This window comes from Zootoca vivipara, chromosome 1 (assembly GCF_965207765.1).
Source record: "Zootoca vivipara chromosome 1, rZooViv2.hap1.1, whole genome shotgun sequence".
Classification (NCBI taxonomy): Eukaryota; Metazoa; Chordata; class Lepidosauria; order Squamata; family Lacertidae; genus Zootoca; species Zootoca vivipara.
The window spans coordinates 51,697,625-51,710,191 of record NC_142582.1 but is presented as its reverse complement, the minus strand read 5'-3'; the positions used below and the strand labels follow the sequence as shown (position 1 = coordinate 51,710,191).

The following is a 12,567-nucleotide window of genomic DNA, read 5'->3' as shown; positions in this document are numbered from 1 at the left end:
CCCCACACACATTGAAAGAACCCACACAATATGCTTCAGTACGTCCACAGTTGTGTAACATGAATGAAAAACATGTTAGATCCCCCCCCCCCCGAGAATCTTAATTAAAGCTGGGAGGACGGAGAACAACGCCAGTACAGGCTGCCACTTGAATAAGGACAATTTCGTGTGGACAACATGAAAAATATACAACATGGGATGCATCGATTCCACTTCAAAGTAAATCCTGAGACTAGCAGAATGTTTTTCAGCCTTCTGAAACCTCCACACAAAGGCAGGCTGTGCTATGCGAAATGCAATCTTTCTGTAAGTTATATCCCCACCTACTGGGCACAGTTAACTCTGATGCATTCAAATATCCTGCTGGTGGCTGCTGCAATATTTCATAACGTGCAGAAGCGGGGAGTTAGAAAAATATGTAAATGGCAATTGTGGCTTGCAGCTTCCTTGAATTATCTTGAGGTGTCTTGTTTTGCTTTTAGATGTGTGTGTGTGTGTGTGGGTTTTGGTGGCAGTGGGAGACTGAACATGTTTTCCTGGGAGAGGTAACACTTTGCTTTGCTTCCCTTCAGGGGCCTTTTCATGCTAACTAAAACAAGAACAGCAGCCAAACGCCCAGAACTATGACATCGGCCACTGATTTTGATCACTTGGAGATTCAGCAGCAGTACAGTCGGATCAACGCTCGCTGGGACGCATCTGACGATGAGTTGGACAATGACAACAGTTCTGCTAGGCTGTTCGAGAGATCTCGGATCAAAGCTCTGGCAGGTACCCACGGCATTGCCTCATGGAGACATTTCTTTATATGCTGATCCCTAACTTTTCTCTCCTCACTGAGTAGTAGCACACATTGGTAGGGTCTGTTATTTGCTGCTATCCCTTCATTTTTCAAACAGCCCTCTTAAGAGCTCTGCACAACCTGCATGCCGCCAGCCCAATTGCCAAGCACCAGTCTGCCAAGTTATTGATGGCTTCTCTGTTTTTGTAGTCGCAGGCAGGCAGGAAAAAACAAGAGCTTTGTTAAGACTCTGGCAGCCTAATGTATGTGGCTGGTAGGTTGCATTTGGCTTGGGTTGGTCAGGTTGTCTGGGATTGCCTTAGAGCCTAATATTATGTTAGGTGGTGCTTATATGATTCTTCACCATAGGCTAGTGTCGGAGCATCTTGGAGGCTTTAATGTAGCTTTGCAAATAAGTAATGAGGCCACATTTCACCTGCTGTGGCCATCTGCCCCTCTCTCATCCATCACTCCCTTTTGCTACCATCATATCAAGGGCAGTCTCTCAGAGTGAAGGGGAGAGAGTTCACACACACAAGTAGCTATATAGCAGGCTGCTGTTTTCCCCCAGCTGGGGAAATATGGCTACAAGACCCTGCAAGCACATACTCACATACTTACACACATGCACTTGGAAGGAAAACAAGAGACAAGGTGTATGCAGCAAACATATTGCTGTATTGTGTTTCCTTTGTGGCCAATAATCAGTTGCAGAGAGGTCTGAGTAGGCAGGTGGCAATGGGAAAGGTGAACAGACAAGTGGGTTTGTCAAGTCAGCCACCCACTAACAGCTTTGTCTTGCAACTGGAAAGCCAGTGCTTGCAGAACAAGACTGTTAAGTGTTTTTAACAGGCTTCTTTGCACTTGGGAGAAAGTGAGGTGACATATACATTACTTACTGAACTGCATAACTTTGGGCACAACACAGCTGTGTAGAATGAATGAAAAGCTGAGTGTAGACAGATGAAAGTGGTAGGAATTTATGTTTTGGCCAAGGAAAGGCCTTCCAGTTCACTGAGAGAGGAGGCAGAAACAGTGGGAGATTCTGTTTCTGAATCTACAGGGGTTCTTTATTTAAAGGGATATTGCTGTATATTACAGGCCAGATTGCAAGGGCAGAAGAGTGGCCACTTAACTTGGTAGCCTTCTGGATGAAAGCAAGAAGCTCTCCCCATGTCATTCATATATCTGACCTGAAATCTCTAATTTTTAGCAAAAAAACCCCACCTTTTCAGCCTTGATACGAAATGCTAATTTCACACCAGTACAAATCTAAACAAGCTTCAGACTTGTTTAACTATTGCAGCTTCTGGCCTAAGATCTTTAAGGCTTGTAGATCTTGGAAGTGGCAATGAAGCTTTAACAAATGATCCTCAAAACAGCTCACATTTGCAGTGTAGAAACACAGCTCAAGAAATCCATACAATGAACCACCTGCTGTATTTTCATGTGAATTGTTCAGTTAATAACTGGGGTGCAGGATAATAGTTCCCAGCCTGTGTTTTAATGCTTTATGTGCAGCCTCGGTCCTCTAATGAAGGCTTGAATCTGCCATGTGCCTCAAGTCACGACTCTTAACAAAATCTGAATTAGCTGAACAATAAACTGAGATCATATTGTCTAAATATTACTCACTCCCCAGTTCACTTTTGTATTTGAATCCATCAGTTTGGCTAAATAGAATTTTAAGCCCTTGGGAGCTTGGAGCTCATCCAATTAAGTTGGGTGGATGGGAGGAAGAATCTACTGCAATTAGAGGGGGTCCCTAGTCAAATGCACTTTCTCCCTGCAGGGGAAACGTGCAATAAACAGGCAGTAATGTTTCCTTAGCACAACTTGGGAGATATGTTGAGGAATAGGGGAAATGAATTCTGCGTTGGGGGATTCTGGGGGAAATGGGAGAATGAAGCAGTGATAGCTTACTGCAGGTACGCTCCTCAATAATTTGGAATTGCCTACAAGCTTCCTGTTGACAATACACCATTTGGTAAACCCAGTTGGCCATATCATAACTTTGAAAATGGTCCTAAGAAACAAGTTTTCTTTAAGCATGCCTTCTGCGTGGCTTCACAGCAAGTTCAAATGACGTGGGTTAATTATTTCTGAACCTACATTGGGTGCTTCTTTTATTGAACATTTATCCTGATTTCTTCTCATGGAGATTAGACAATGTTGGCTATCTAATGAACAGGCATTCCAGTTTGTTTGCAGGGATGTTAGATGATGTGTCAAACCATTATCCTGCACTTTCCAGTATATTTCCCCATCACTTTCCTTAGCACAACCTCCCCACCCCTCCCTCATCTTTTAGGGAAGTGAGTTTGTTGAACAAGACCTCCCAATCAACTGCAATTTCACAATATGAATTTGCCAGTATGTGATTGGATCCAACCAGAAGATAGTGACAGCCTGGAAGTGATCATGATGTACCATGACTGTGAGGACAAAAGAGTGGTGAAAGGGATGGATTTTTCTTTGAGTGGCAGGCAGGTGTGCCTTGTATTTGTCAGAATGCTTAAAGGCCAAGGAAGTGCCTGAAGGCTTATCTATCCACACTCACCTTTCCTCCACTATTTCTAGGCATGGTCCATGATTTAAAACACTGTGTCCAATAAGCCCTGCGTATTACTGTGCCCCAAAGCACTGCTTGTCCCTTCTTCAGATGGGTTCAAACAGTACCCTGCTGTTATCAGTGATTCTGGTAACTGCCATAGCTATTTTAGTCACTCTGACACATGACTTGAGAATTACATTTTGGAAATTCCAGTCTTGGATGCTTGACACATCACAAGCCCTGTATCCAGTAGCTAGCTTTCTAAAAGCTGCCTGATTTTCAAATGGGATGCACCTTAGCTTCTTTCTCTTTCATGGCTGGTTCTTGCCTTCCATTCCTTGCTTTACACAAAGGAGGGGGAGGCAGAGTGAGGGGAAAGGCTAGGATAGTTTAAATTAAATTAAATTACAGTGGTGATGCAATTAGATGAGCTGTGTATTGTTCATTTAGTTTTCTGGTCCTGGGAAATGCAATTAGCATCAGAGTAAGTGCCAAATTGTTGACATGCTGCACCTAATAAAAAGTTCTCAGAACAAATTCGGACTCTCTCTTTAATTGATCTGTGTAACTCAGCTTCAAGAAGTCTATAAAAGTATAATAGTGAAGAAGCCAAGTTCAGGAACATAACTTAAACAGCTCTTGTTCTTACTGCAGACAACGTATTTTTAAGTGTGAAGGGCAGGAGGCAAAAGATACTGTACTATTGATCAAGCAAGGACCAAAGTTCAATATCCTAATACTGAAATCCTAATATTCATATCAGACCTGGCCAATCGAGAGCTTCACACTGCCTGAAAGTCACATTTGCCAGTTTTTCAGAGCCTTGTTCTCTACTTTGCCTTAAGGTGGTTCTGATTCGTCAGCACATGCAGTCTTGATTGGCTCAGCCTCAGCCAATGTGATTCCCAGTTCAAGGCTTCATGTCCCTGTGACAGAGTGGGCCCTTGAGGGTCACATGCACCACACAACTTAAATGGAAATGCAAACAGCTGCAGTCACAGAGTAGACTCCAGTGTTGGCAACCCCCCCCCCCCAGGGCAGCCATACTGCTTTGTTTCTAATAAGTGCATCTCCAGTAGCTGCCTGCTGAAATGTTGTAACTCCAGAATGGTATTCTGGAGAGTAGTGATAGTTGGGCTTTGGAACTTGAGTGCTAGAGAATAATAGTTATAGGGGAGGTACAAGGAATTGTGCAGGGCACTAAATTCTGACCTTTATAAAGCTCCTGTCTGGCTTTGGGGATCTTACCAAATACTGTCCAAACATTTAAACTTTCCTTGGATTCTGTAAGGCCTAGAAACTGACTAGTTTTAAAACAAAAACAAATCATTGAGATTATCAGAATACAAAATTTCCCACCGCATAACAGAGTTTGCACATATGCAGCAGCTTTACAGAATTCATGTGGGTGTGCATTTTTATTATGAGTGTTTGAGTTCAGTGATTAAGATAGTCTTCTCTTGTTTTCAGATGAGCGGGAAGCCGTGCAGAAGAAAACCTTCACCAAATGGGTGAATTCCCACCTGGCACGTGTGACCTGTCGCATTTCTGATCTCTACATGGACCTCAGAGATGGAAGGATGTTAATCAAACTGCTGGAGGTTCTTTCTGGAGAGCTGCTGGTAGAGTTCCCTCTTACTTTCGCTCTTCTATAGAACCAACAGTGCATAAGATACATGAATTCTTGCCCTAAGGAAAATAATCATGCTCTTCCTAAGTATACTTTTTGGAGTACAAAATTATTCTTCTGCATAGAAAACAAGGTGCAAATTGTGTGTAGAGCAGGCATGTCAAACCTGCGGCCCTCCAGATGTTTTGGCCTACAACTCCCATGATCCCTAGCTAGCAGGACCAGTGGTTGGGGAAAATGGGAATTGTAGTCCAAAACATCTGGAGGGCCGCAGGTTTGACATGCCTGGTGTAGAGCATCTGGAGTAATGATTGTGATTACAGGTTTTTCACAGCATATACTGGCACTGGGAAGCCATTTTTCAACAGCCATCCCTTGTGTGCTGGCCTTCATCTTCTCCTTCTTTCAGCACATGGCACATTGTAATCTAGATGAGATAAGATGACCATTGGAGAACAAGATAAATGGAAGATTGTTCTTTGGTGTTGTGGACTGGGTCTCACAAAAGTGAGCTTTGTTCTGGTTCCATGGTTGTATAATATCAGATATCGTATACACATACTATATTTTGCATTTTTTGCTTTTGAGAACAAAAAGTAGGCTGCACATTTAAGTAGGTGAGAAGAATTAGTAGGCAACTTTGTAATATGTAGCTGAAATGTATGGATGTTCTGCGTACAGTATTTGGAAACCTTCTATTTGTCATTATTTTAGCAAAGGTTTAGAGTCTGCGCTATTGATGAGATCCCCTTTTGCTATTGTAAGAATTAAAATTTGTGTCTTAAAAGAGAGTAGATGCAATGTGGGTGTTCTCCCTTCAGGGAATTGGGTGATGGCCGAACACTCCTAGAAGACTAAATACCACCTTTTCCTCACTTCATAGCCCAAACCCACCAAGGGGCGCATGAGGATCCACTGCCTGGAGAACGTAGACAAGGCCCTGCAGTTTCTCAAGGAGCAACGGGTACACCTGGAGAACATGGGCTCTCATGACATTGTTGATGGCAATCACCGTCTGGTGCTAGGCCTTATCTGGACAATCATCCTGCGCTTCCAGGTGAGTGCTAGGCCAGAACCCCACGAAAAAACAAAGAGGATGTTATCAGTAGGATATCATGTTCTGACAGCAGTGATATCTGTTGGGCTTTTCAGATCCACACTCTTGCTTGTCTAGGGCTGCAATATTTCAGAAAGTGAAAATCTGGACAGAAATGTTTTTTTCAGTTTTGTCCAAAGTCGATGAACATTTTTTTGCAAAATCGGTAAAAAATATATATGATGTTTTTGAGCTATTTTAAAGGGAAATGTTGACATTGGTTGCCATACATTCAGATTTCGCCCGGACTGTATTCTAGGAATGTCCAGGAAATTTCAGACATATGCCAACCCTATGCTTGTCATATGCTGAGAATTAATTCTTCCAGGCTGGAGCAAGTTGCCAGTGTAGAGTTTTTACAGAATGGATGAAGCCATGTCTTTTATTTTTATTTTTTGAAGTATTTTTATTAAAGATTTCTTGATATACAAAGGTATGTGCAGTGTCTCTCTCTCATATTTTTACATGTATCATTTTTTGCAAATCAGTTACATTTGTTGAGACACTGGGAAAAGCCATGTCTTTTATTGTATGTTAATAAATGTTGCTCCATTGAATTGTAGCCATTAGCACTCTTTGACTTCACTAAAGGACATAAAGAAAGCAGAGAAAGGAGCAGGGAGATCTCGCCACCCAGGGATGGGAAAGTCTGCTGTGAGGCTTGGAAGAAGGAAGAGCAAACACACTCCTCAACTCTTGAGCTCCCAAAGCATGAAATTTTTCTCTCTTTTTTGATTATAAAAGCAGCAGCCCCATCACTGTCAGAAGCCCAAGCTCCACTGGAAGGTTTCAGTGAAACTCTCAATGACAATTTCTTCAAGTATGAAATGTTGCTTCCATAGTATTGCAACTTCTGCTGCATTGACCATTGTGCCAGAGATAAGGCTCTCCCATAATCTGAGTATGAGTGCTAGAATTGCTCCCAGGTGTCATTTTAGGCTGGATCATGTCTATTTGTTCTGGGGCTTGTGCAAACAAGTTACGCATACAACTGCTGCTGTGGGCAGCAGCTAATCCCTTTTTGGTTGTACTAATCTGACCCATTGTGATATGAAAGGATGCTGGTGGTTTTCAAAGCAGTTCAAGTGTAAGCCTTTTTGGAGCAAGACTGTGCCTTTCTGCACTGTCCAGAACAAAAGATGACATGCAGCAGTTTATACTTACTTCTCTTGCAACAGCAATGTTAATAACACCCTAGCTGAGAATCCATCTTTTTTTTTTAACACTGCAAATAAGATGGCAGGAGAAGAATGAAATGTTTGGTATGTTTGCAACTTGTTCAGTGCAAACCTATGCATGTTTACTCAGAAGTAAGTCTCACTATGTTCGTTAGGGCTACATAGGATTGCAGCTTGAATCACTGGGAGACCAGTGACTGAGGGTAGGGTGGGTTTTTTCTTCTTCGTTAGGTGTATTACCAGAAATAGGTGCCCTGAAGTGTGCCTGTCTTACAGTTTTACATTGTATTATAACATTTATATTGGATTGTCAACTTTACGTTATAAATAATTTTGAGAATTTAACTTTAGTGTGCGGTGGTGGATAATCTAACCACCCTTATGTGATGCGTTAGATGTGCAGAAACAGCCAGATCCTGAACTTCCCCTTGGAGATGGTCCCTTGGAGTCTTTTTAGTAGGAGCTGATCTCTAAATGGGCAGTGGTATACAGCATGGCGGTTAGATCCTTATGAATAAGGGTAGGGTCTAGATCAGTGTCTTAGTGACAGAAGGGCCAAAGCTGGGCTTGGATTCAGAGGTTGACTAATAATTCTGGAAATGACATCAGAAATGTTTTGCCAAGAAGCTCATCACACTCCCACCCTAAATGTATAAAGCTCACTCTCTTGTTGCGGTCCCACCAACATTGGGATGAAGTTGCAAAGGTGATGGGAGAGAGCTTGACCAGAGTCTAGTGCCAGCAGAGCACTTCAGCACTGCCTCCTGGACTCTGGCCCAAATGGTCTTTATAGGAGGCTTTGCCCATATTTTACTCCAGCGGTCTTCATATAGTGTTGTGCCTAGGTCGTATTCTCATACCTAGTGCAATCCATCTGCATTTCCCCTCTTGCAGTCAATCAGCACGCAGTTTATAAATAAAAGAAGCAGAACCCTTTGAGTATGAAACAGAATGTTCAAAAACCGTGGTGAAGCACAGACTAGTCACTTCCTTGAATAACCTTTTAAGGAACGACCTAATCTGTAACAACTTAAGCCAGGTGTGTTTAACACCCTGAAACTTGTCATGTAAGACATTCCTTGTATAGGTCTCCCTCTAGCCATTAAATCTCTAATTTTGTACAACCCTTTTTCCTTCCACCCCTGATATGGAGCATATTTATCTTGAAAGTGGGAAGCAGGGTGGTCAATAAAAGGTAATAAAGAGGAGTCCCTGGAACAAATAATAGTGTTCAAGGTGGAGTGGAAATGGTGCTGTGCAAAGTACACATTGGAATAGCAATATTGTTAAAACAGAAGAGGCATCATAATCCATTTACTGTGCAAATTCAGCAGATTCCCCCTCCCCCATGCTGTAATGATGTGAAAGGAAATAAAGCTGATAACTGTTACCTTTACTAAGTTGTGTGTGCTAAGAACCTGAGATGCACATACTAATACACAAAGCATCTGTAGTGATAGGCCTTTAGAGTGGAATATTTTTTTATTTCAATTTAGATCCAGGACATCATTGTTCAGACTCAAGAAGGCCGGGAAACTCGTTCCGCGAAGGATGCATTGTTACTCTGGTGTCAAATGAAAACTGCTGGGTATGATGACTGCTAATATTTATGACTCAGTAAATGTACTGTAACCAGTTGGCTTAAGCCTGCAAAACCAGCTAGGGAAACCTGGATGGGTCCAGGAGGTTGGGCCATGTTCCTACTCAGTTCTTAACCAATGATATAACTAAAACTCTCCATCAAAGTATACCACAAAGGACAGAGATCTTTCAGGGCTGTGTCATAAGGTTGTTTTAAAATGGGACATATGACTGTTTTTATAATTGTCCTCTGTGCCACAACGACCCCTTTCTCTGTAAAGAATCCAAGCACAGCTTTTCTCCCCTCCACCACCATTACCCTGGTATCTTTCGCTTTTCATGAAGGCTTAGGCCTTGTAATTGATTCCTTATATTTTTGAAGGAATCTCCTTTGGATTGTCCTATGTTTGGGACAAGGTGAAAATATTTAAAGTGTCTTGCAACATTGCACTTTGGTGGGTATACAAATGATTGCAGTGGAGGGGAGCAAGAATCCCAGGCAGGGCATCTCTTACAGCTCTATCTGTAATGTAGCCACTGCACATGCTGACGTCTTGTTTCAAGTGCCATGAACTGAGTCATTTGTGGGTAGACTGATAATGCATGTAGAACTCTCTATAGGGCTTTTTTTATTTATCACTTTATATGCTTGAAAATCTACTTCAGGAGGGTGCAAAAAGCCAAAACATCCCATGATATGTTGACCTTGACATGACTGTCTCAGTGCAGATGAAACTAGGAGCCAGAACATTTCCATTTTCACAGTGAGGGGAATCAATTGCAGGAGTAGCACCTCTGATCCTCGTCATTATTATATCGTTTAAAAATGGGAAATCTGCTTCCAATATGATTAAGGGAGCATATATCTGTGTATTTCTTGGAGTGCATAGAAGGAAGTAGCTAGAAAGGATGGAAACAGCCTGTGTGTCACAGTCAGCATTCCCCAACCCAGTGCCATTCAGATATTCTGAGCTACAACTCCTGTTATTCCTAGCTATGTTGGTTGGGGCTAATGGGAGTTATGGTCCAAAGCAACTAGAAGGCATCAGGAATATAGTTGATGCATTGAAGAATAGAAATAGTTGTGAGATAATGAAAAAATATGCTTGAATGATGTAAAATAATAAATGAAAATTGCTTAATTTGGAGTTAAAAATGAACCCAGTGCGAGGGGAATCGAGGAAGTCTACAATGTTAATTAAAATGTTAGATTTGATATGTTTATCTTTTTTATGTTTTTATTCCTTTTAATGTTTTTTTTTCTTCTTGTTTTTGTTTTTGTGGATTTTTGTAATTTAGAATGTTAGAAAATCAATAAATATTATTTGGGAAAAAAATATAGAAGGCACCAGGTTAAGGAAGGTTGAGCTTGTCTATCCCATGGAATGCTAATTGGTCTTTGCTGGTCTTAGATCAGAATTCAGGAGCCGCCAACATGGTGCCTTCCAGAAGTTGTTGGACTACAACTCCCACCATACCTGACCATTGGCCATGCTAACTGGTGCTGATGGGAACTGGAGTCCAACAACATCCAGAGGTAACCATGTGAGCTACCCCAAACCTGGATGGTCAGAATTGTCCATCCAGACCAAACATCCTTCTTTTTATGGAGCAGCACCTGCACTTTGAAATGCAAACTGCGCCTGGTAGTATTTTCCACATCTGCCTTTTAATTAAAAGTTAATTCTGGTGTTTTCCAAAGTACAAAATGTGGCTTGAAAAGGTAACTTGTGCCAATCAAATTGTGCATCAGTTGTTTTCTCTTCTTATTATAGAAAGGCTTTTCCTCATATAAAATAATGTCTGCAACTGGATTACCATTTTGTAATCTCTTGGACTGAATTATAAATCCTTTTTTCTTCCCTCCTATTTCCCTTTGTATTGCAGCTATCCCCATGTTAACGTCACCAATTTTACATCCAGCTGGAAGGATGGCTTGGCATTCAATGCCCTTATTCACAAGCACAGGTAAGGACTGGGGGAAAGCCCTTCAGAGAACTTAAGTGCAGTGGGTTGATGGACACCTGAATGTTTTGCTGGTGTGCCTGAGGTAGCCTTGTAATGGTGAGTGTATGTGCACACATTTGGCCTCATCTTTCCTCCATGAACTCTGCCTCCTTTCCTCCACTGGTCTGCTATAAGTCTCAGTTATCATTCTTGCTATTTCTGCTATTTGAGAGGTGAGTGCCATTTCTTATGTGTCCAAAACGTCATGATCCATGAACACACACACAAAAAAACCCAGGCCAATGAGGACTGAGCATGCCTAGCAATCATGGAATGCTGAAATAGACTTGCATTCTACCAACTTTTTGGTAGACCCATTGAAATGAAAAGTCCTAGGTTATTTGTGGCCATTAATTCCCATGGGTCTATTCTGAATAAAAGTTAGTTGACTATAACTCTGAATGTTGGGGAGGAGGGGGAAATTGTATGTGAGGAGGAACAGAATGGAGTACCTCACTGACAGAGACACCGAAGAGGAGCAGACCACACTGCAGCATTTTGTTGCAGGCCTCGCTGGTAAACTTAGCTTTCACTTCCTTTTGCATGGTCAAGTTGGCCTTACCAAACTGCGTGCTTTAACTTTCCCACTGTCCTCTTAATTTTTAGGCCTGACTTGATTGACTTTGAAAAGCTGAAGCACTCGAACGCCAGGCACAACTTGGAGCATGCTTTCATTGTGGCAGAACGGCAACTTGGCATCACCCAGCTTCTTGACCCAGAAGGTGAGTTTGTTGTTTGGCTCTGTGCCTGCCCTTTTAAAATTGAGAATTGAGCTGACGAGGCAGATGAGAATTATACAGAAGAAGTGTCCGTAAGTGCTAAGGAAATGGTGTTTCACCTGAGGAAGCCTCTGAATTGGCTGCAGAATGTCTGACTATAGAATATCATGAAGTTATGTATACATAAAGCTGGATGCAAAGCTCTGAGGTTTTTTTGCAGCTGTAAGCTCTCTCACAGCACAATCCACCAAAAAACTCTTCTGTTGCTGCATTTCTCTGAAATGAAAGGGAGTTACAGGGATAGCTCAGTCAGCAGAGCATGAGGCTCCTCATCTCTTTGTTGTGGGTTCAAGTCCCATGTTGGGACAAAGATTCCTGCCTCCCATCTCCATGATTCTTTTATTCTAAATATTTCTGTATTCTGGTGCATGCCTTTTTTAATCAGAGCCTTTGATGCTATATTTTTAGCCTGCTGTTCCTGATCATGGGTTTTATGATGATGTGTTATGTGTGTTTTGTTGTTGAGATTGTTTTCCTTCTTTCCTATATTTTTATTTATGAGCCGCATTCAGTCTGATTTTTTAATAATAGAAAGGAAAGCTATAAAAGTCCAAATAAATAATTTAAGCCCTGCACATAGACACAAATCAGCCATGCTTCATACAGTATGAAAAAGTTCTTGGTGGAAGTCATTCCTCCAGTTGTGCTCCATGAATGTTTTTCTGTAAAGCCAGCATAGCTAATGGTTAGGAGTGATGGGAGTTGTAGACCCAACAGCAGAGAGGAGCACAGATTCCTCCTGGTTTGACAGCTGTGGAGTACATTAAAAAAAATCCCCTTAGCACTAGTCACAACTTTTGTGGTTTAGGCCTTGGGCAGAATCCTATAGTCTTCATTCAATTGGGTGGTGGTCTCTGCAGCAGCAATAACAGGGTACCCGGTTAGAAGGGTCTGGAGGGAAGTCTCTGTCCAAAGAGCCAGTTGCATAGGGCCAGTGGGCCATAGAGCTTCCCTCAGCGTT

General features: G+C 42.0%; 1 protein-coding gene across 10 annotated transcripts in view; it reads left to right on the top strand.

The window, feature by feature from the left end:
* Positions 1–12,567, top strand: part of SPTB (spectrin beta, erythrocytic) — a 101,971-nt gene that overhangs the window by 37,228 nt on the left and 52,176 nt on the right. For 9 of the 10 annotated variants that reach the window (XM_088663376.1, XM_088663342.1, XM_060277819.2 and 6 more), the window contains 6 exons: positions 573–771; positions 4,806–4,957; positions 5,849–6,022; positions 8,736–8,827; positions 10,708–10,788; positions 11,434–11,549. In XM_088663376.1, coding sequence (XP_088519502.1) covers positions 624–771; positions 4,806–4,957; positions 5,849–6,022; positions 8,736–8,827; positions 10,708–10,788; positions 11,434–11,549 — 763 coding nt within the window. In that variant the 5' untranslated portion in view covers positions 573–623. Of the gene's footprint in view, positions 1–179; positions 307–572; positions 772–4,805; positions 4,958–5,848; positions 6,023–8,735; positions 8,828–10,707; positions 10,789–11,433; positions 11,550–12,567 lie in introns of those variants that run through there. The other variant, XM_088663357.1, reaches the window with a different exon arrangement.